The sequence below is a fragment of the Neodiprion virginianus genome, chromosome 7, assembly GCF_021901495.1.
Source record: "Neodiprion virginianus isolate iyNeoVirg1 chromosome 7, iyNeoVirg1.1, whole genome shotgun sequence".
In the NCBI taxonomy this organism is placed as follows: domain Eukaryota; kingdom Metazoa; phylum Arthropoda; class Insecta; order Hymenoptera; family Diprionidae; genus Neodiprion; species Neodiprion virginianus.
The window spans coordinates 1,748,463-1,773,292 of NC_060883.1; the positions used below are offsets into that span (position 1 = coordinate 1,748,463).

General features: G+C 41.4%; 1 protein-coding gene across 8 annotated transcripts in view; it reads left to right on the forward strand.

The window, feature by feature from the left end:
* Positions 1 to 24,830, forward strand: part of LOC124308504 (nephrin) — a 155,063-nt gene that overhangs the window by 100,430 nt on the left and 29,803 nt on the right. For all 8 annotated transcript variants that reach the window (XR_006909008.1, XM_046771270.1, XM_046771266.1 and 5 more), the window contains exon 3: positions 16,948 to 17,153. Coding sequence is in view for 7 of the 8 variants with exons in the window: in XM_046771270.1 (XP_046627226.1) it covers positions 16,948 to 17,153 (206 nt within the window). In the remaining variant the exon portion in view is untranslated. The remainder of the gene's footprint in view (positions 1 to 16,947; positions 17,154 to 24,830) is intronic.

A 24,830-nucleotide genomic window follows, 5' to 3' on the forward strand; every position in this document is an offset into this window, starting at 1 on the left:
AAATAATTCGAAGCCTCGGCCGACCTTCGCAATGGAGAGAAACATCTCCCAAGAGCAGTTACGACATAGGGTAGGAAATTTTCTCATCCCCTGGTCCAGATCCCTCCAGACAGACCCGACAGACCTTCGGGATATCGTCGTCGGCTGACGTAAATTGGAAGAATAGAAAGTCATGGAAATTTTTATTGAAAAACTGTCCCGAGTCTCCCACGTTCCCATTAATAATTCGTTCATTTTTTAAGGGGTTCTACCAAGTCAGGATGCCGAAAAAACGCGATTATTCAAGGAATTTTAGCGAAGAGACGTTTCAATTTTGTTAATATAAAAATTTATATACATACTGGGGTAGCATTGAACTTCGCTCTGATATTTTTTAGTCGTAAAAATAATGGTTTTTAAGACTGCTATATTAATTATTATAATAAGAATTAATTATAAACAATTATCAACACCCGAAAGAATTTTTTTTTGTTTCTTTTCATTTTAATCATTCTTCCGAGCCAAACATCAAGAAATCAACTTTCTTTGTACTCTCGTCTCTCTTTCGACGATTCTATTACCGAATATCATTGTCTTGTGTATAATATACGTTATATACAAAACGCGTGTCTCGCATACGTTTATACGCGTGTATTGATTTCGGCGTGAAATAGAATTGTGTATATAATGCGAAGGCACCGTCATTAGATCGCGATAGCGTGATAACGCTAACGAATTCAATTAATAATCTCAACACGCGAATATCAGAACAATTATCTAGACCAGCAACCCCGCAATTTGCTTCTCCGGAGGTTCTTCCTAGCCGGGGAATTCCGGAAACCACCTTTCCCAAATTCAAAATTACTCAATGTCTAATTCACAATCGCTAGAAAACAATTAAAATCGAATTACAACAGATTCGCGATTGTAATAAACAATGCGAATAATGAATTCAGATTGTTTTCCACAGACGTTAAATTTCCCATAACCAATTCGATTTTTTGTAAACTTTAGCGTACGATTTTGATTTTCGTTTTTTTACGACTTTCTCAAGACACACGAAATAGGGGTAAGATTTTTCTGACAAATCGATCGCCGCTATCTATTTCGTATAATTATCCTAAGATTACGAGAAAAACATTCCCAAAACATCTCAAAGTCGTCCCAAAAGTAATTCCTTATTCAAATAAAGTGATCTTGGAATGAATATTTTTTCACTGATCGTTCCTCAATCCCTGTACGAGAAAATCGGTTCTTGGATTTTACTCCACGACGACTATCCGTTATATGTATGTATATATATACATATGTATACCTTGGTATGTATAATCTGAATACACGGAGACCTGCTTATACGTCAAACTGCCGTTTAATTAGTTCACACGTCAGAAACTGCAGACTTAACGCTGGCATAACTTAGCTTCCGGAAGCTGAATTCTCTCCCTCTCACTCTCTCCTTCCTTAGGTAGGGTCGACCTACTAAATTCCAAAGGTGCAGAGAACCGTTTACCCCCTTCTTCTCGCCCCCAAATGGCAACGACCTACTAAATATCCAAGTCTTTACGTAATAAGCCCGTTCGGCTGAAACTTACCAGCCGCTTTTGCAGAAACGATGCGGTACGATTTCAACTATTATTCTAGTCATTAGACGCAATGTCTCACCCTTAATGTCCGGTCTTAAGATTCGTGAGAAGGAAATAAAAAAAAGGACATTGTGGAAACGGGTTTCAAATAGCAAAAGTGGAAGAAAAAAAATTTATCCGTATTTGCTTTTTTATTCGTGTGATTTTTATAGAATTCTTTTTAGTAACCGAATCGGTTTCCCATCAATCACCAGACAAATTACTCACAGGTAGTCTAGTTTTTTTATTTCGAATTCTATCCACTTATTCATAATTTTCACAAAAGTTTCGACGTTCTACTTTTAGACAAACATTAATCGTCTTTCCGTTCGTCTTCGAGGTTTACGGTCTTTTGGATTACTTTAATATTTTTTTTTTTTTTGGAGTTTGACTTTTCAAATTATTATTTTTTTCAATCTCGCGCACCATTCGGAAAAATATTGAAAAGAGTTTGGCGGTCTACTGCCCAAAATATTTCTTGATACAAGCTTTCGGTTTCCATTGAACGGAGCGAGTACGACCGAAGTCGGAATGTAAAACGAGGGGTTACCGTATGTATAACGGAAATTCAAATCCAATTATGTTAGCAGGCGTTTCGAGATGATAGAGAGGGATGGATAGAGAGGAGAGAGAGAGAGAGAGGGAGAGAGAACGGGAACTGGCTGCGAGTAGTTTCATCCCACCGCTGCCATCACTTAATTCCGTTCTCGACCGACTTCAACGCAGCGGCGGCTTTCCCTTTGAAATAAGGAAGACGATTGATCCCTCGGGATTCTGGTTGGCTTTAATAGTTCATTACTGCCCCAGATTTCAGTAGTCCGGTCTTCCACCCAGAACTTAGCAGACGTTCTTAGTCCGGCTTCATGATCAATTTTCGAATTGAGTGAGAGTTATTCTTTTTCCATTTTTACATTTTTGTCGATATTGACCGATTCAATTGTAAAAAAAAAAAATTCTCACTTTACAGCCGATGTTTTATTTAGAAGATTTTTTTGTCGACAAAAAGAATAAAATCACAATCGCAACTCGGTTCGATTTTCTTTTCATACATTGAACGTTTCTTCTCGTTTCCACATCTTATTTTAATATTCTTGAAAGACATCTGGAATACTTTGAGAAATATGGTTAAAGGGACAAAAGGGAAATGTCCTGCGGTGTATGAGTATAGAAATAAGGAAGGAGATGAAACGGGGAGATAAAAAATCGTAAATCAAAATTCTCTGACGGACGGATAGTCGGAGGCTGCTTGGTGTTGAGGGTTGAAAAGTGAGGGGTTAGGGGGTGTTATTTCACTCGACACGCACCCCATTCTTGTTAAATTTATCGCTTTATTTAGAGCCTGTAAAGCAACGTGAAACTGACAGTGCAACTTTTACCTATCTTACTTATTCCGCTTCTCAATACGTTCGTCATTCTTTCTTTTACACTTATCCTTACCCCCCTCGTATAATTTCTCATTTATTGAATGCCCGTGCTAAAAATTATTCACCATCTTGCCGACGCTCAGGCTGAAGGCGACGCTGTTCAACTACACGAAAAATCACCTAGAGCTCGTATCCTAAACCCTTGCAGGTTGAATGTCGCAAGGCTCGGAACGGGCGTTGAAATATCCCCCGAAAAAACGTTTCTTTTCCTTCCCGGCGACTCGACAATTAATGTTATGCGAAAAAGAGGGTAAAAATTCTAGTCCGCGTCAGGAGGTTGGACATTTTGTAAAATTTCAATTTATCGTTACGAAAGTTGAATAAATAATCTGACAAAATAAAGAAACTGAAAAATGGTGGGATTTGCACGGAATTCCTTCAATGATTGGTGAAAACAATAAATTATACTGTTCAAGGACTTTAAATTTCTCTTAACGTTAAGGAGAAAATAAGGCATAAGCGCATGACTTAAGGGTCCGTCGCACACGGTATTAGGTAGACTTGATTGTCCGAGGGCTTCGCGACGAGGATTTAAGTGCCTACCTGCAGGGTCGGAATGACTCTTGCGACGCCCGTTTTCAGCCCCTGCATCTTTCCCGCCCCCGAAAACCGAACGCGAAACTCTGGCGGAGCTTTGGAGGGTAGCGGCGAGCCCTTAACGACTGGCAATTAAAACGGAACGCGAGGAGGAAAAACGAGAGAGCGAGAGAGAAAGAGAGAAAAGGGGCGGGAAATGTGGCTTTTCGAGAAACGCCGGTACAATTTTTACACAGGAAAGTATTCCGTAACCTTTGTGTTGAGGAAAAAATCTGCCGCAGAGTCTGAAATTATCCGTGGAAATTTATCTTCTGGCAAAAAGTTGTAAATTTGAAAATTCATCGTCAGAGAAAGTCAAATCATCCCTCGATCATCGTCTTTCAAATTTACTGCAATTTTCTTTCAACCGCAGTTATTACAACACTCTTTCGCTGATTTCTAGCAATTCTTCTTCTGTCGCCCGTTATTGAATAAATGTGGTTCGGTTTAATTTGTAAGATTAAAAAAAAAAATTACTCTTTGGTTTTTTTTTTTTTTCTTCTCTTTTTTTCACGTACAAGCGTACCTACGGATATATGTTTGATTCGAACGGGTTTTGTACCCTGCATAAATTAGAATATAATTCTAATCAAATTAATTTGCCAGGGGATCTGGGTAAAGGGAGGAATTACACCCGTCTTTTAGACAGGGATCGACTAACGAGGTAAAGAATGTTTGCGGATTGCGCGGGTAATTCCGAACACCGTTAGAGAATGGAAACGGGTTGGGTAAAAACTTTTCAATCATGTTAATTAAGGGAAAATTTGAAAACCTTTGGGGATAATATCGTCGTCTGAAATTCCTATAATCAACTTACCCATAATCTACGAAGTATTTCGGGATTATTTTGCAACGTAATACATCGTGACGGTCGGTTCGTTTTTCGCGGTTTTTGTTTTTTACTCGTATTTAATTTCTGTTTTTATTCACCCGTACAAAGAAACGAGAAAACGCATCGATCCGGAGGGCTTTGGAGTAATTGTCCGTGTATTTATGGATCTTGGTTGTTTTTAACGATCGCGGCTGTTCGCTCGGTTAGCGATTTCGACTAGGGGTTGTTTAATGTTCCGTAACCCCTTTTCGACCGCTCGACACGCCACTCTCCGAGGGATTCGATCGTGTGAATGGATTACCGAAAAACCAATTATCTCCGTTTCTCTTTCGTTCCCCCGGTTTTCCCTTATTTTCCAACTCCACGATCGATCCTCAAACCATTCTTCGACATCTACGGGAGAAACGATTTGCGAGAAGAATTTTCGAATTTGGTAAACGAGACGATGAAACTCGGTGATAGAAATAGACGAGAATAAAACCGTAGGTCCGTTTTTTTTTTTAATACACTGGACTAACCTTTCAGCGGAAAGGAAAAAAAAAAAAAGAAAAAGAAACCGAAGATACGGTTCATTTTCATTTTTCCTCTCTCGTCTATTACGGTAATAACGGAACAGCTTGATAGCCGAGCTCTCTCCCTCCGCATAATACACGACATAATTTTCCGTAATTTATAATTTATGGTAAACATAAAATACGGATAAATTTTATCAAGTCTCTCTTAGAAACTCGAGCAATTCATTAACGAATGCATTAATTAATTATCGTATATCACGTGGAAAGGGGCCTGTGAATAGCGTATTTTCTTCAACGTAACACGGTATGGAAGAACTTTTTCACTCTTCAACGTCGTTCGTTTTCAGTATTTTGTTTATTCTCTACTTCTTTACCCTGTAATACTTTTTTCTGTATCTTTTTTTTTTTTCTCTTATTCTTCTCTTCACCATACGAGCTTTAAACATTCGATATAAAACCCTACCGACATGTACAATACATCGTATTTAATATGTTACACTTCGTGATCGTATAATCAATCTTTCACACACTTTTCCGACTCTTTTAATCACCGTTAAAGTCATTATAACGGTTCTTCTTGTTCCGCACTTTCTTCTTCTTATTATTTTCATTCTCTTGGTACCTGGCCAGCGATTCGTGAAATAATTCAGAACGGAAATATATAATGCATACGCCTTGTGAAACATTGACTAGAATTCTGTCGCTTTTACCACTTTCTCCATCACTTTCTCACTCCCCTTCTTTTTTTCTTTTCTTCTTCAATCTTGCCTGGTACTTCGACGCGATACTCCGTTTCAATTATAGCCGTCATTCTATTTTATCATCGACGTTGAAAACCGTTAAGTTCGCACTGTACGTTTGTATTCCCTTCACGTTTGAGATAAAAATGTGCAAAAAAAAATTAAGTCAAGCTTGCGTCAAACTCAACCGAAGAAACGATGCAAGAAATTGGTAAATATATCGAATAGCATGGAATGCATCCCGTTTCGATGCCCTGCTATTTTGACCCTGGCTGCAGTTCGATAAACCTGTGCTGCAGATTCTAAACCCCGATATTCATACAATTTTCTCGAGACGTTCGTCTATTACCCGAACCCGCTTCTACCTCCTTCTTTTCCTTCTCCTTCTCCTTCTCCTTATCCTTATTATTCCGAGCCTTTTCCTTATCCTCATCCTTATTCTATCCCGAGGTACATAATCCAGGTCGGATATTCCGGCCAACTAGAATTCACGCCAGCTGCGTTCGCGTGCCCCGAAAAATTCTCTCGTTCGGGATTGTTTTTTTTTTTTGACGTTTTTTCAGCACACGTGAAATTTACAAATGAAATTTCTGGAAGAATTATTATGGCAATTTAGAAATTTAGATAGATAGCCGGGAAAATTCCGAAAATTTTAATTCCATATTATTCCGGATCATTGATGTTTGCATTTCGAAATTTCCGTTTAAAATGCAACGGGTACTTGGCATACCCGATATACTATAGATAAACAGTTATGCCCACGTAATTTCAATCGAACTATGTAATTAACCTCGTACCCGTATCTGTGTTCAGGCAAATTTCATCGGATCTGATCGAATACGGTCGTTTTATACGTACGTATATGTGCATTCTCCATGACTGTTCTCGTAATGAAATTAGCCCTGTCTCTCGGTATTTCATTCCCCTGCAGTCAACGATATCAATCTCTTTTCACCCTCGAACCCCACGGTTGATAAATGACCCCCCCCCCCCCCCCTTCTCTCGCTCTCTCTGTTTTTGCGCTCGATTGATTTCGTATTTTTTGTACTTCTGTTCGCCAATACCGTTTATTTTTTTTCCTATTTTGACAAATATTTTTGATCCCCAGAGTGTTTTTTTTATTCGCTTGATTTTGTTTTGCTGTATTTTATGATTTGGTATATCGGTTGTTGTTCGATGTTTCATTTGTCTTTGTGATTTGTTTTGTCAGGTTTTTTTTTTGCTAGGGTGATAAACTAATGTCATTGGAAAATCAGTGGAAAAAAAAAGATATCCAGTCGTCATTCGGTTGAAGAAAAAGGAACTAAATTGAAAGGTGAAAAAAAAAAAAAATAATATTCAACTGAAAGAACTTGGTCAAGTTAAGATTTCTAGCATAAAATTCTTTGATAAAAAAAAAGAAAAGTAAATAAAATAAAATAAGGATGTCACGCGTACTTTTGCGATATCGCGTACATATATAAACCTATTATTTTTTCGCGAGAATCACTGTGAATCTTTCTTTTTTTTGTTTTTTTTGTTTGCTCCAACTTGCGTTTACATGCGTGATCAAACATTTTTATCTTTATCTCTCGTCGATTACTCTTCGTTTATTTTCCATTGCTTGACAAATTTCTCTGATCAATTTTATCAAATCATTTGTCCACGTTTGCGAAACGGATATTCTTTTGAAATCGGACACCCTGTGAATTTTGTACGTGCGTACGAATAGAGATATAACGGAGTGCGGGAGAAGGAAAGAGACGCTTTTTCGTTCGTTGGTTCGTTTTTTTCTTTTTTTCTTTTTTTCTCTCCGTTTTTTGTATCCGCTTCGTTTTGCTCATTTTACTTTTACGCTGGCTTTATTTTTATTTCTATTTTCCGGACGGAAAGCAATTCGACAGCGGCACGGCGGCGTGCTTGCACAGCAACTCGACGAGCTACTCTCACACTCGCTGACCAATTTAACGGCTAAATTGGCGCGCGAAGTGATTAGTGTTCGCGGAAGCGAGTTCTGCCGGGGTGCACCTCTCCCTCTCTCCGTCTCTCTCCCTTCCTCGCTCTCTCTCTCTCTCTCTATCCCTCTCTTCTACGCAAACGCGCAAGCTACAAATCTCTCCTTTCTTTTCAGTCGGTGCTGTTCGGTGTTTATTCATTTCAACGATTTCGAACGATTTTATTTACTTTTAATCGATCAGAGGTCGGGACGAGAGAAAGTCGAGTGATGAGCGAGCGGGTGGGGAGAAAAGCAGGAGGCGGCTATTTATTTCTCAAAAATGGAGAAGAAAATGAAAACAACTCCCTTGCGTGTTTAAACGTTTCTATTTTTATGCATGGAATTTGTAATATACACGTACAATTGTATACACTTAAGGTTTTTGTTTTTGCACAAATCGGAGAAGAATTTGATCGCTCGTTAATTTTCCGCCGACGATGTTCCGCCTGTTTTCGATCTTGCTTTTATAACCAGCCCTGTGAATTTTTGTATACCTTTTATCGTCGCCAGTTTTTTCCGAGGCTCTACCGTTTCGTAAAACGATAAAAAAGCTGAAAGTTTGAACCAGCGAATCCAACTGTACTGAAACAATTTTATTTTCACGATTTTACGACAAGGATAAGCCAGTGATACGCGCGTAAAAAAAAAAAAAAAAAAAAAAATAGGAAAACGAGATGTAGAGTTTTGTGAAATAATATTTTTCAAAATTGTCGTTTTTAAATTATGTGCATTACGCCGACGAAATGGAGCGCACTGCGGGGGGGATTTCAATTAAAACTAGCGTATAAAGCGTGTTTAATGTCCGCCGCTTGTGCAGCGGAGGGAAAGAGATCGGAAAGCAAAGCGGGCGCAATTAGGCACACGCGTCGCTTAAAGCTCCCCCTGCATCCTTGCATCCTGGTCCGGCATACAGATGAGATGAATTTCAGGACCCAACGATCCCGAAGCCTCCGGCGGTTAACCGAGGCCTCTCGCTTTCGCGCCGTTTTCACGATCTCCGAAATAACCATTTTCACTTTTTCGCGCGAACCGGTTTCAGGGAAATGAAATATCGGGGAGAAGTTTTCAACTGGGATTGAGAGAATGAAACTTTAATACGACTGTGTATCACGGTAATAAGTAAAAGTAACAGATGACTCGCAAGTCGGGACTCGAGTACGTTTGACGACATATGTATATGAATAATAATTTCCGGACGAGTTTAAGCTTGCTTCGTTTCGCGAGACGATCGTTTACTCTCTTCCACTTCTAGTTTCCAGTTTTCCTTGCACTTCGTGCAGACGTTTTTATTAAATCCGATGACGTCCGGGGATCTTTATTAATCGAGAATTGACAAAAGGACGGAAGCGGGAATTGGGAGGTGAGGGACGAAGGACGATAAGTGGGAAACGAAACGAAACGAACGGAGATAATGGAGGATACCTGACACGCAACAGGGTTTTCGCATTAGGTCATAGCCGTTGTTTGACGTCCGACGTCTCATCTGGCAGTTAACGATTATTCCTCCGGATAATTACCCAAGGCGAAGTATACGTCGAACTATCGTTATTCGGAGAATTTTTTATACCCTCGACGCGGCGAAAACGACACATGTCAAAACTTACCCCGTCGACGGGTGTCTCGTTAGCGATGATCGATTTTCTTGCGAATAATATTATCGAAGGAGAAGAGAAAAGGCAGAAGCTATAGAAGTTATCGATAATTCATTGACCACTCAATGCAGTTTTATTCAATTTACGAATGACTGATTGACCCACGCAATTTCTGCCTCCAAATTGTGACGATCAATGTTTGAACGAAGCACGTGCTCGAGGTGATGAAAGAACATTCGGCACGAGTCAAAGGGAGAACTTGAAAATAGAACAAAGGACGGAAGGGGTGAATAGTCGAGACCAGGGGCAAAGAAAGAGGCTTTTCATCGTGTGGTAAATAGCACAAGGACCAAGGCTTTTTGGCGACACAAAGAGGCTTTACTATGGCTATGATTTACTATGGCTATGGATTTTACAGGCTAGTGTTAATTGGTGAATCTTTTTATATTAGTCGTTGGAATATTTTGGGTCGATTTTCAAATGATCCTAATCCTGAGTCTTGAAGAGCGAATAAAAAATCGATGAAATTTTGGATCCTGCGAATTAATACTCTCCTTCGATTCAATCGCGAAGGTGATCTTTGACGAGATTCACGCTTCGGGAACTGTGCGTACCTACTAGGGTGGTCCTCGTATGGGGTGAAAATATTCCAAGTTATAGATTTTTTTTGCCCACGAATGACCTCGCGATAAAATTCAGTACAAAATATATCGAATGAGCATGTGTTCAAATAGTTTAAAACTTGTCGCTTAAACAGGGAGACTAGGAGAATGAAATAATAATCTGAAAAAAAATTAAGGAATTTTTCTTCTCCCCATATGGAACCGATTTGACACTATCCGTCGTGATTTTTATTTTCTACCCCATAAAAGGACCACCCTACTAACATACCCACGAAGCATTCGAAAAGCTTGTCATTCAAGATCGACGAAAAATCTGTCAAGCCCGAGAGCTTTTAATCAAAAGTCAAAGCCGTTCTCCCGAAAGCTTTACAGATTCAAGCGAAGGAGAAATACAGTGCCAGATACATTGGGAAACGGCATGAGTTCCTGATTGTGCGGGACCATCTTTGCCGTATGCGACGTCAGACGAATCGTGATGCCTGGCTCCCTCTTTTTTTTTCTTTTTTCCTTTTTCTTGCTTCTCTCTCACCCCCCCTAGATTATTTTCCTTTTCTTTTTCACCCCGGCTCCCTCGGCCAGCTTCTTCGCATCACCTTTCCTTCTTCTTCCGCCGCGTTGTCCCTCTTCTCATACCGTCCTCTCTCGTCGTCGTCCGTTAAACCCCTTCAACGACCCTCGAGCCCGTGTGGGAATCAATTCTATTTTCCGTGTGTTTTGTTTCGCCACTGTCCCAACAAGCCGAGAGTATCGAAACCTCAAGGGATCCGATCGCCTTTATCCACCCAAACTCCTCGGACACGAGAGGCCGTGCTCTTACCGCCTTTGTCTATGTCTTGTTATTCTTCTTTTACTTCTTCGCGTTTCTTCGAGCGCGGTGACAGAGGAGTCTCTTGGGATTTTCATCCCCCCCCCTGCCTTCATCCCCACCTCCCTAAAAATTCAGACCGGAAAAACAACGACAAAGTCGACGTCGATAAAGAGATTATTTTCTATTTCATGTAGGAATGTAAAAATTGCGTAAACAAGGTTATCCTGAAAAAAGATACCATGTACGGTTGAGCTTTCACCGCAGTGCGTTTCTCCAGAGTGAAAGGTAAAATCTGCGTAACTTCCTGCCCAGTTAACTTCTCCCTCGATAATCCGGTTGGAATAGAAGAAAAAAAATATATATATATTGTCACCATCTTTGATAAAGCGTGAGACCGCCGTTCCGGGAGGAAAGGGGCGAAAGAGTGAGAAAAAGAGAGAGGGAGAAAAGTAGGTGGAAAAGAGTCGATACAGCTGAGAAATCGCGAAGAAAGGAAGGTGAAGTAAAGCAACGGAGTAAATTCGAATGCGATCGGTTTTCGGGGCACGATCGAACACGTACGAAGCTTCTACGTGTACACCGTATAATAAAGTCACCCCCCCCCCCCCCCCCCCTCGCCCCATGATTCGTTTTTATCTCTCTTCACCGGTGGCGGCAGGGACTCGCCGTTGAAATCCTTAATTATTTATACGGCATATTTTTATGACGTAGCTGAGAAAGGACATGAGAAAAAGAAAAAAAAAATATGGAAAAGAACGATCACGGAGGTGGAACTTTTCTCCATCGTAGACCTGTAATGTTCGGGAAAGGAACGCGGGTGGAGAAAAATACGGCAAAAGATAGCGTCGGAGTCAAAGGCGAAAATGTATGAAATTATTACCAGCGGTGTTATACCGTATTTTACGGTGATGTGTAGGATTTAGCCTGCCACGCGACGTTATTAGAAGTCACCGGTTGGCATGAGGCGAGAAGGTGAACCTGCCTGCCTCCAGGTATCCGCCTCTATTACACCTCCGGGTTTCTGATTCCCCCTACGTCGTCTTCTCATGCGCTCGCGTGCAGCGCTCCTTTGAACCTTCGCCTATATCTCAGCCGTAAGTTCATCCAGCTCGCTTTCGGTTCCCAACTCTCATTCGATATTCAATCGTCATAATTTTCCATGGGGTTTTTTGACAAACTTTCCTCCGGATTCTCAAAATTTTCACAAATATTTGTTACAAATCTTCCGTCGAGTTTTTGAATTCTTATGGGGTTTGACAAAATATTTCTATGGGAATTCCATGGGGTTTTTTTGAATTTCTATGGGGTTTCTAGAATATTCATATGGGAATTCCATGGGGTATTGTTGTTATTTTTTTTTTTTTTTTTGTTGAAAACATTCCCGTCACTCGAAACAGAAGATATTTCCGTACGTACGAATGAATAACAACCCGTCGCTATTTCGGACGGCGGGGCAGCGCTGGTTTTGCAGATACGACGATAATGATCCCGTAACAACATTAACAATCCCTGACATTTCAGGGAACGGTTGATTAGCTTCGGGAGTAATATTTGCAACACGCACACAAACGTATTCACGTAGATACGAACGCGTGTAACGGGTGTATCCAATTCGTCGTCGTCGTAGTCGGTGATGCTAATGATATTCGAATCACGACGTTGCAGTAACGGCATCGGGACGGGGGCTTGAGGGGGGGGGGGGGGAGGGGGGAAGGGGAGCAAACAAAATTTGAATATCGTCCACGCGGAGTTGGATTGGTAGATAATAGGTTTGGCGGTGAGTCGGTAATCTGACGGGGCGTCAATCAATCCCAATCAGTTAATGCGTTTCGAAATTCTGCCTCATCCGCGTCCAAACCCTCGCTACCGTAGTACGTAATACCTACACGAAATATATGAGATACGAGCGACGATGCGCTCAATGCGCATGACTTCACTTTGCGTTCCTGTACCGGCAACAATACCCACGTTACAGGGAAAGGAAGGGAGGGGAGAATAATGTCAGAGGTCCGTACTGAGGTTGAATTTGTCCGCGGATAGTTGAAAATAATAATAATTATTTGTTTCTATGTAAACCTTATTCTATGAATATAAACTTTGCAATTTAAAAATCGTCATCATCGTAGTTGCGAAAGGGTGGTGAGGGTGGATCCTGGAAAGCGGAGACTTCCCTTTGTCTCTTTCTCTTTATTCCGCTCTTGTTCGCGATATTTCTCTCTCTCTCTCTCTCTCTCTCTCTCTCTCTCTCTCTCCCGTAGCTCGGGAAAAATTTAAATATGCATGACCTTCCTAAGCCAATTCGTTACCACAAATCTTAATTAAACGAGTTTATTTTTCAGCTACCGTATTCCACGTTTATACGCTTTGTACTGTATAATGCATGAGTTCTAACCGCGAGTGTGCGTATACTGCTTAAATTTTTCCCTCCTCTTTTGTTGTTGTTTTTTCATTTTTTTATTTATTTTTTTTTCATTTTCCGGTTCCTAATCGTTGTTCTTCGTTAACAAAAAGTGTCTCGTAAATAACCTATAACAGTGATCGTGATGGTAATAGGCTCGATGTAAGTATGATTTCTTCGTGTGATTCGAATTTTTGTTTCAATATAAATTGATTTCGATCAACCGACTTGAGGAAATAAAAAAGGGAGAAAAAGACAATGATCCATTAACATCATCGTTCGCTAAAAATTTAATCTTGATTCTATTCGTTAGTTCCTTTTAATTATTATATTTTATTTATTTTTTTGATGTTACGCAAATCCACGAGAAAATATTTTTTATATTCACGTCGAATCTATACTTGTATAAATATATAATACACACACATGTATTGAATACATGAAATCCCGACCCTCGAGCACCGGTATTAACAGTAATTTACACTCCCTTTGAAAACGCTCGGGTATTTTATGACGGCCTAATGCTCGTTCCCAGTTTACCTTCATCCTCTCTCTCTCTCTCTCTCTCTCTCTCTCTCTCTCTCTCTCTCTCTCTCTCTCTCTCTTTCCTTCTTCTTACCCACTTACATGACCAACTATAATTTACCATAATTCTATCGATAAAGAAATTCAATATTCCCTCCGTAATAAAACCTCGGACCTTGGCTTTGCAGGGTTGGTGAATTTAAGGGGTGGGAGTCGCCCCGTGTGATATAATTTATTACCCTTAAGCGGCTACTGCCAAACAACACGATATTCAAAACTGGTTTACAAATTTTTTTTAACACGCACCCGCCGCGACTTCGTGTTACGAGCATAGAACTCTATAATTACACGTATAAGCTTGCATATATTAAGTTCAACCCTGACCGTCGCAGATCTTCGATACGCGAATTTTTCTTCGCCCCATCCCGGTCTCAGCTTCGGGGAACGTTGCTCTTTTCCTCTCTCTCTCTCTCTCTATCTCTTTCTCGTTTCAAAATTCAATTTCTTATATCAGGTTAGTTTATGTTGGAGCTTAAATTTCTCGGAAATCGATTCAACGAATTGATCGAAAAACTAGACGAATAAAGAATTGCTTTCCACTCTGGGAAACGCTCCGAATTTCCAAGCTTCGCCGAAGTTCATAACTGAATAATGGTTAAACTTCGGTTATGTTCGGTTCATGTGGAATCTCCGATATGTACGTATATCCCCGCGATTAAGTCAGTTGGAAATAGTTTTGAACAGCAGAAGCTCTTCCGATTGTAGAGGGAAGAGCTCCTTTCAAGATTGAGCGTCTAAATTGATCTCGAACACAATTCCGGGTTTCCCGAATCCCTCTCTCTAATTTCCATCTCGCACACTCTCGTAACTTATTTTTGTTTTTTTTTTTTGTTACTATTTGTTCTTCACGTGGCATAATGCGTTCCCCGATTTTAATACAGGTAGAAGAAAAATATTCCCAACGATATCGCCGATCGTTTCGCTGATAAATGCTGACATAGTACCTTTTTTATCCAACGGGTTAATTGTTTATAAATATTGAGAGTGCTGAAAAAAAAAAAATGGAAACAAAATGGGCCCGTCACGGGCCTGGTTTTAAAATGTTTGAATAAAAAATACAGTTTCTGAAAATGTTAAAAAAAGGTCCTTCTCAAATTCACTTTAAATATTTACAGATAATTGAGTAGTTGAATGAAAAATGTGAAAAAATTCAGGGCGCTGTTTCACAGTCGGGACAATTGCGGAATGTTTTTTTTTAAAGAAAATCAGAAACGATTAGGGTCGGACGTTGGTCGGGTTCGCATGGATTTCCCCATATTTACCCCGTAAATGGAGCGTTATCGCGTCCAGCCGGGTGTCCAGGACCCGGAGTCTCGGTATTTTGACCGTTTTCGGGAATCCCCGGTTCCCTCGGGTCACCGCCGAGTCCGACCCGAATTTCGTTACCGGTTTAAGCTCACCCTCTCGTAGCCTACGCTGCCTAAGCCGCCCCTGACTCGGCCCCATACGTTGCAGTTTCCACATGGCTATATATACGGCGTGCAGTCCGTCGCCTCGGAAAGCTCAAACAACCGTTAGACACGGTCGGACAGCGGAGAGCGGGCCTTATATCAGTCCCTGACAGGAGAGGCGGAGGCAGCTTTGATATAGATGAGCTCGAAATTCTATGACAAATAATACAGGATAAAATATTCGGACGATCAATTGCCTCGGTAATGAGAAGTCGGTGTTGAGGATGTACCGGCTTTACATTCTCGAATCAAAAGTTAGTGTCGTCGACGATATCGAGTACCTTGTGATTAGGTAAAAATCGGAAAAAAAATCAACCACAGTAAAAACGATTTGTTGAGAATGTATAGCCAATAGCGTTAAAAAAATTGTTTGAACCTGTAATTCAAGCACCTCAACAACAACGAACCTTCGAAATTATAATATCCCGCATAAACGCGGTGCGAAAACTTTTCTCATGTAATTTTTTTCTTTTGAAATAATTTCGTTTTGATTGAAACTTCCGAAATATTAATTTCTCGATGTTTGTTCAAAACATACGGGAACACCGTTCACCCTCCGTCAATATTTACTCATTTATATCGGTATGTATACACGGGTATTTATCAGTCACTTCGCAAGGGATGGAGAGCAAAAATGTTTTTTTTCGGGGGTTGGTTTGCCTACGCACGGTGTCTCTCGAGTCCCGTCTATCTGTATGTATCATTTTTTACGATCTCCATCGACACCGCCATGGAGGGAAAAAGGATGAGAGAGAGAGAGAGAGAGAGAGAGAGAATTTTTTTCACCGATATCCTGTATTATACGGTTATACTATGTAGTGGGTGTACCCATTACCGAACAGAACGGTATCCCGGCAGGGATGCGAAACAGTTTCATAAAACATGCATCGGTTTCGTATTACCTACATCAGCTCCCCTTTCATATATGCATAGTACGGCATGTGTCGTTATATCCGTAACCTCGATTCGACTCAGAGAATGTAAACTAAAAACAAATTCCCATTCCATTCTCCTCGTCATGTTTCTTGAAAACCCATAAGAATTACAAAAAAACACAAAAAAAAACCGTAATAAAATCCCCACAGAATTTTTTGAAACCCCCATAGAAGTGAAAAAAAAAAACACCAGAATAATTTCAAAAAAATTCCAACACGATAACCTGACGAATTGTTGAAAATCTCGCAAAATTTTCGGAACGTACGTTTTTCTCCGCCGAGTTTTGTATTTTTTTTTTTTTTTTCTCAATCACAAATCACGTAAGTAAATAATTTTACGCTACAACAGCTCCGCGTTGTAGGCGACGTATATTTTAACTTGGTTAACAATTACTCTCGTCTTCTTTTTTTTCTCTTTTTATCTTCGTTCCGTCTTTCACTCGGTCGTTTTTGTTTTCCTTTACTTTTTCGTTTTCTTCAACATCGCTATGCGACCAGCGGACGGCCTCACGTCACGCCAAACTACCACCGACTCATCAATCTCTAGTTTTCTCGCGTCGGCGAGCTGAAACGCCTTTTTTCCATCCCTCAGTTTTCCCCGGGTTCCTCGCTCATTCCCTTTTTCCTTCTCTCGCTTTCTCTCTCGGTCTTCTACCGTTCAAGGCTGATCATTCATCCGACGACTACTCCAATCAACAATCCCACCCCTTCCTCGCCGCACTCTGTATAACCAAACCCCGTCAGATTATCCTTTTCATAAATTTGATCCGACATCGGATTTGGTTCGAATTTTTTTTTTTTTTTTATCGTTTAACAACTGTACGGTGGTTGGATTTTTAATTCCTTTTCTGAAATTACCCTCATCTTTTTCTTTTCTTTCATTGTGTTACAGATTCGACGTTAGGGGCAGATCGTTGGAACACGCGGAGCACAAGTCCGAGTTGTTCGGTAGTCGGGCGTATTTCAGAACCGCCGTCCAACAGCCGGCCGTGCTTGTTATCGACCAGATAAAACGACACGACGCAGCATCGTACAGATGCAGAGTCGACTTCCGCAAGGCGCAGACGAGGAGCTTCCGGTACAACCTGACAGTTATCGGTGAGTGAATCGCTATGCTTAAGGTATTATTCGACGTATATCCCGAACAAACACTGAATCTCGACGAGATTATTGAACGTTTCGCTATGAGACGAAGATCCGAAAAAAAAAGATGATTTGTTTTTAATAATAACAATGCATAAAAGTTGTTGATAAATTTTTTAACCAAAAATTTGTGTGACGAATCTGTAGTGACAATTTCTTAATTTCTTATCAAATGAATTCACTGATTTTTCTGAATGCTTGTGAATTTTTTGGAATTTTCGGGGATTTTAAAAATTTCAAATATTTGTGTAAACAATTGACCGACGACTTTATTGGCATTGTTATTATTAAAAACGAATTATCTTATACAAACTTGGTTACGATTAATTTTTTTCAGATTTTTATCCCATCGCGGAGCGTTGAATATTCTCACCGGGACTCACTTCTGGTTGGGAATATCCGTCCAATGATACCTCAATCAAATCTAGATAAATTCTAATTATTCTTTCGGTTTTCAACCGGTAAGCGGTCTCATCCCTCTCTCTCCGCCTCTCGCCCCGATCTCTCTTTCTCTTTTTCCCTTCCGTCACCTTCAGACCAGGCGGTGTTTTCATCAGACGAGAGATCGGGTCCCAGAACCTTCTAGATTACATCCAGGATGCTGCTCCTGGTCGTCTTACTGATGCTGCTGCTCCTGCACTGTGTAGACCCAACTCATTTCCTTCCACCCCTCGTTTCAACCCTCAGCCCTAAACCCTTCACCCCTTTACCTTCTGGCTGATCATTTCCTTTTCTTTCCTGCACTTTGTCACGTCGCTTCATTCGTCTCTGCGTGTTATACGTCTTATCGTCTTTCTCCGTTTATCGTTACCACTTTTTCCTTGTTTCTCTCATTCGGTATTTTTTTTTTTTTTCTTCTTCTTTTTTTCTGTTTTTCACATTCACTGTTCGGTTTACACGCGATAACCGTTACGCAGTATAGACAAAGAATTAAACAAACCAGTGTTTTCCGTACTTTGAATTGGAAAGTAAAAAGTGTTCTTTCATATGAAACTTCAAATGAAGCCTTCTCAGACTGCGATTTAATTATAAAACTATCGAGTAAACGAAATTTTCAATTCCTAAAACAAAAATCTTTATCATATTAACACCCGCGTACCTAGTTTTACTGTAACAATTTTTTTATTTATTTTTTTCTAACGAGCCTTTAGAAGATAGGAAAAAAAGAGGGTACAAAAACGTACCGAGACTTATGAAACTTTTCACCGAGAAGAAGCAGCCAGCGGCAGTAGCAGCAGCAGCAGCAGCAGCTTTTCGTTAAATTCGTTATTATAACAGCTGCCGGAGTTTAGGAGTTTTCAAAAAATTAATAAAAATTCTCCTTCCCTTCATTCATTTGCTTTTTGCTGTTGCTCTTGCTCCTGCTTCAAGAAGAATAAGAGGATCGGGAAATCAGGGATGGGGAGGACAAGTTTGTTACTGCTATTAATTTAAAGTGGATGTGAAATTTTTGTAGTTTTATACACCTCTTCCTACTCGTTTCACCCCTGTGTCTTATTTTCTTCGGCAAAACTTCTCGTTCTTATATCTGTAAAGAGGAACTTGAAAACTCGTGACTAATGAGTATGACGCTGCAGTCTGGATTGTGGGATAAACCTCGAACGAAAAATATATTATATAAAGCAACAGAAACCATTCAGTTATAACAAATTATCAAATTATTGCCCTAATAAAAAACACATATTACGTTATTCGTTGATATTCTGTATCGCGAACAACTTTCGATGAGTAAAGAAAAAAAAAATCGCGAAGAGAAGATTTTAGAAATATGAGCAGATATAAAAAAGAGTTTGAGAAGACGAGGTGAACGGAAAAGGGGGAATTCTAACGAAACAAGGTAAAAAAGAGGTCGGAGTTCTCCTAAACGAGTCGAAAAGAGGCGGTAATTCAACATCCGCGTTTCCGTGCCAGTTGAAAATCGTTGGTCCACGTCGATCCGAACCAGCGGCAATATAGAGGATCAAGTGTCTCCCTCTTGAATGGAACAAACGTATAACCTAGCGGGAAATTCTGACGTTCAGATCGTCGTCGAGAAGGGTGGGCCGGAGGGCCAAGGGTCGAACTCCGAACAGTCGTAGTACAGCAGCATATAGCGGATCCGGTGAAAGGGTTTTCGGCCACGGGAAAAGCGTCGAATTTATGTGGGGCAATAAATTCATACGATTCTCTATACGTCGCTCTCTTTTTTCCCATACCTCTGGATCCGCTCGGGCATTTTTTTTTTTTCCTTTTTTTCACAACTACACACTCTCTTCGAACTTTTACTTTATATACACCCACCGTTCACCCCCTCAGTTTCTAGACCGGGATTCTTTCGCGTGGCTTAACTATTACCGCAACGCTAAGCCACCCCTCTCGACCCCCTCCACATTTCTCCCTTATCCATCTCGCCCCTGGGCTGACCGAGGGACATAACATATCGGGTTCACAGTCGCTTGAACCCTCGTGTCTGACGAGCTGCTGCCCCTTTCCAGCCAGAGACAAAAGACCATGACCACGTCCTCCACCCCCAACCCCCATGGTTTGCTAGCCAATCCAAACCCGCGGACTTCTCGTCACTTTTTTTTCCCCCCTCTACTTTGGAACTCCTGCAGCGAAGCGAAAAGCCGCAGATTCTTTCTTTTTCGGCCTCTTCTTTCTTTCCGTCTATCGAGTTTTAGTCAGCCTATGACTTGGACCCCAAAATCTCATCACCCTCAATGGGAGGAAAAGTTTTCCGAACAGTAGCTATAGACGGTGTTAGTTTTTTTCCCAATCACGTGGATCGTGGTTCAGGAAACATCGAGAGGACTCGTGACAGTGCGATGCCCTAATTTCCGGCCGGTGGAATCCTCTTTCTTGGCTCAGGGTGCGAGGGGATTAATTCGCGGCTAAGAGGACAGACGAGAAAGTCACCCTGGTACTCGTCGGAGTTACGAGTTAATTCGAAACCGGCGAACGGTTTGCAATTTCAACTTGGATCGAGAGATCATTCCTAGGCGGACAATATAGCGGTAGGCTCTCGAGTTCAGACCCAAAAGTTCTCATCCGGGTTCGCAGTCATTGGCTCGATTCGTTCTCTCGCTTTGCTCGATTTCTTGCTCGGGTGATTTCACCGAATTCCAAGAGCACTTTAACCCCGAATAGATTTAAAAATCCCCCTGATTCAATTCTCCAAACTCTTTTTCCCCCCCAGAGAATTCGATCCTTGTCTTGTTTACACTGAATCGTCAAAGAAGTAGAAAGAGGCCGTCAAAAAGGGGTTCCTTATTCCATTATCACCACTCAGTGGTCCCCTTGATTTCCCGTATATTGGCAAACTCACTTTGCGTACTCTGTATATCGTTTTCAACCAGTAATCGCCGATTCTCTGTCTCAAAATGAAAACACCGGGTTTCTCCTTTCCGACTTGTCTTCTTCACGTTTTTTCATCTCACACAATCATCGACGAGTGATCCTGGAGATAACTTTATCTCCTCGATGCAGAAATCCACTCAGCTAATTTCCAACGGAACCTAACCCCATCCGCAGACCCCAGAGGATGAACCTTCTCACCATGCCTCGTGTTCCCTTCTCTCAGCCAATACATTTCCAATTTTTCTAATACTTCCGATGTAAGGCTTCCTTCTTGCAGCCGCTTTTATCCTTCATATGTATTATACATTGCTACCGTTTTCTACTTCCCTCCGAAGAGGAACTCCTCCGCCGTTCTCTATGGTAAAAATAGAGGGAGCGGTGTGATGGAAGAGGGCGGAGGGAGGCAAGGCGGCTCGTCTAACCTGACCCAACCTCGCATTTCACTCGACTACTCTACCCAGGTTTAGCCGAGCCAACTCGACTTCACTCTGCTTCTCCAACGTGCTAAAACCAACCCTGCTGAACCCGGCTCAGCTCAGCCCCCAATTCCCGGGGCAGATTTTAATATTTTCACCCGTATCTCAACGGGGGTAAGTGAAGTTGGCCCGTAACGTCGACGCCTCTGGCCCTGGCTGCACAACGGTTCACTTAAAATCACTTTATTGAGACCGAAGCCACCCTCTTTCACTCCTTGCGCAGGCATCACCGTCTGGTACTATGGTCCACTAACCCTCACTTCTGATGACGATTCGTGTGTGGGTAAGACTTGGAACTTGGTGAAACTCGCGAACGGAGGCCAGCAGGATGGAGAGAATGTTCCGGTTCTTAATGAAACTGAAACAACTGTGAACTCGACAGTCCGGAAAGTCGCTCTCCGTTTAAAATTCCTCAGTTTTACCTCACTACACGTGAACAGAGCACTCGTTTCTCGGCACAACTTGACGGACATACTTTTTAACGGTGTCGCTCATCTTTTTAGTTAAATAGTTACTCGCGATATCTGCATGTCAAATAATTCCTTATTCCCGGAACAGAGTGAGTCTTACCGTTACACTGGAACACTGTTGGAAATCGAACGAAAAAATCGCGAAAGACGTCGAAGCTGGAATGACGAGGCGGTATCTCTTGACGCGAAGAGAAAATAACGCTGTGTTGAAATATTATCATACTAGACATAATGTGCACATGGACCCTGCTAGACGTGTGCAGGAGTACATGGGTGTATATTACTGGAGAAGTCGAGACTCGAGCTTTCCTTTTGTGCGAATGTTCGCAGTTTCAGACGTGCAGTGCTGCTGGTGGTGCCGGTACCTCTAAATCCACCTCCACCTCCATCTCTGCCTCGGCTGCTTCTGCTGATGCAATTCTCTCAGCTCGTGCTTATAATTAAAACGTTCTTCTTTGACTCGCGGACTAAGGAGAACCCGCCCCAACCCTTCGGACTCACGTATGCAGGTACACAAAAACAGACACACGAATATACGTGGATTACTTGAACAGCTTGGCGGTAAAGTTTTATCGTCTTTACTCTCCCGTTTCTGTCTTTTCACTCCAAGTAATACATACGGAAATGTAATATGCATGCTCAACCCTCGTCTGGGACAATGAGTATAATAGGTATGCACACACGTGAATTACAGATTATACTTACACATACTGTACGTCAGATGAGGATTGATTAAGAACGAGAAAAAGAAACTTCGTTTCGATAGAATCTTGCGAAAATGAGAATAGTTGAGAAGATGTTGGAATATTCTATTATATTAGGGTGAAAATATCTCGCTGGCAAAGTCACAAACGCATTGACCAAGTGTCTTCCTTTTCTCTCTCCCGCTCTTTTCGTTCACGAGTTTGTATCAAAGAGCAAAACTCTAAACGTGAGCCTAGGTCTTCGGTTAGAAAATACATAAAGTATTCCAACTCGACAGGGTTAGTCCTGCACGTTTTAACGGTCTTCCTCGGCCGTTTACGAACCTCATTTTGTGTCGCTGTTTCGCTTCGTTTGATCGTATAATTCAACTTCTCGCCCCCCCCCCCCCCCCCCCCCCTCCCCCAGATTTTAACGATTTACGAACGCCCGGATTTTTGTTACTGTTGTTGTTCTTCTTCTTTTTATTACCAAGCGATAACGAGAAAATTAAAAACGCAGAACGTAAATACGTTATTTTAATACGCCAAAGTTTTGCTAACAAATATTAATCACCTCGAACTCTACGGCTTGGTGAGAAAAATGTTAATCAAAGGGAACAGAGTGGGACGTGTATTATTTTCTCGGATTATGTTGGGTTTCAGAGATTTTTATGCGATAAAAAAAACTCAAGTATGCACATTATGAGAAAAAAAAAGAAAAAAAGAAAGCGGTGTAAAAAAATCGTGAATCTGTAAGTCGGAATTGTCTGACCTTAAGTGTAAAAATGTCATGAACTACCAATGTTTCAACGACTGTGAGATTGAACGTGAGCAGATCGATGAGGCTTCCGCCGTCAACGGCAGCAGCTCTTCTTCTTTCGCATCGGCATTTTCGACATTGCGTAATTTCTTCCGTCTGTCGTCGTAATCGTCTTACGAGAGCAAAGAGATTCTCAGCAATCACAACCATTTTCGTCGTTAGCCCCGCAGATCCTGATCGAAATCAGGTCAGCTTATCGGCGGTTGCGAGGCAGAGCTTCGCCCCCAATTCCTCCCGCCTTCTTCTTTCTCCGCCGTCACATTCGCGTGAGTCCAATTTAGTTTCGTACAGAAAGCTTCTACCCTCTTTTTCAGCTTCCACAGAGGGGTGAGGAATATCGACTCGTTTCGGTGACGGACCAGCGCAAGGCTAGCGGAGCGAAAGGGTTGAGGGTAGTTTTCCCGAATGGCGTGAGCCGCTGGTGTGTGCATTGGTATCATGTATTCCATTCCATTTTCGAACATTGACTCGTTGTTCCTTCGTTATTCTCTGGTTCTTCCTTTTCGCTTGTTGGTATCGAAAAATGGAAATGAGGAGGGGTTGCAGGTTTGATAATCGATGTTTGAAATTAACTCGATCAATGGGTTACACTTAGTCAGGAGGCCGAAAAAAGCGATTTGTCAAGTATTTTTCACGAAGAGACATTTCTTTTTACACGTACCTTTTACATACTAGAATATTTGTAGATTACGAAAATGGGGGAAAAAAAATGGATTTTCGAAAAATCCCGACTAGTTACAACCACTTAAAATGCGGCTCATCCTATGTATCATGGTGTGTATACGCCACAGCCAATTGCACAGCTGTGTACTATTGGCCTACTTCAGACATAGGCCTGTATAGGTCTATACACATATGTATACCCGGAAATAATCGACGCGCGGTCTTGTACCAAGGCCCATTGATTACCGCAGGGTAATTGCCACGCTGTACTGCAGGCTCCAATCCCCGAAACCGCCCTTGCCACCCAGTATTTCACCCCCAAGTCCAATATACATATGTATCTACATACATGGTACATAATACACGAAACTGTGTACCTACCAAAGTCAACCATTTCTACCACCCGATAACCAATACTCACGTAGAATCCCCACTTCCATTCCATTTCATCGAGTCACCGCAATGACCTCCAATTTTGCAAGACTTTACGTTTATCTTCTTTAATTTCTCCCATTTAATTTTGACAAACCATCAAAACGTATTTAATATTTATCAACCCGAGTCGAAGAAAAATGTCAACCTCATAGGTATTTTATTCGTCGATATTTACCCTAAACTAATATATATTGGATTCTGATGTCAAAAAGTATACAAAATTTGTTGAATTTGAAAAAAATTAAGGGGCGAAAAAAGGGGTGAGGATGGACTGAATTCAGCACGGTGATCGAGAAAAGGAAAGATGGGAGTGAAAGGAGGAGGATAAGCGCCTCGACCATTATTCGCAGAGTTCAACTCTGACCCCAGCTTTGTTCTTGGGTATTCTTGACCCCCGTCACCCCATTTACAGGACAACAGGCGGTACAAGCTGCACGCCCACATGCAATATTATATATACATCCATACCATACATACTCTATATATATATATGTATACATAAATACATGTATACAGGATACGGGAAACATTGAACAGCAGTGAACACCAGGAAGACGGGGACAAAGACTCGGTGCCCGAAACGAACGGCTCTCCACCGAGAGGACAATGCTTCAGTATTTCTTGTCCTCGTCACGTCACCTCTGTTCACCATCCCCCCCTTCCTCTTAGATACTGCAGCCCTTTAAGAAAGACGCCGCGAAGATGCAGACAAGCGCGAATCCCTTTGACTCTAACCACTTTCTCTGGCA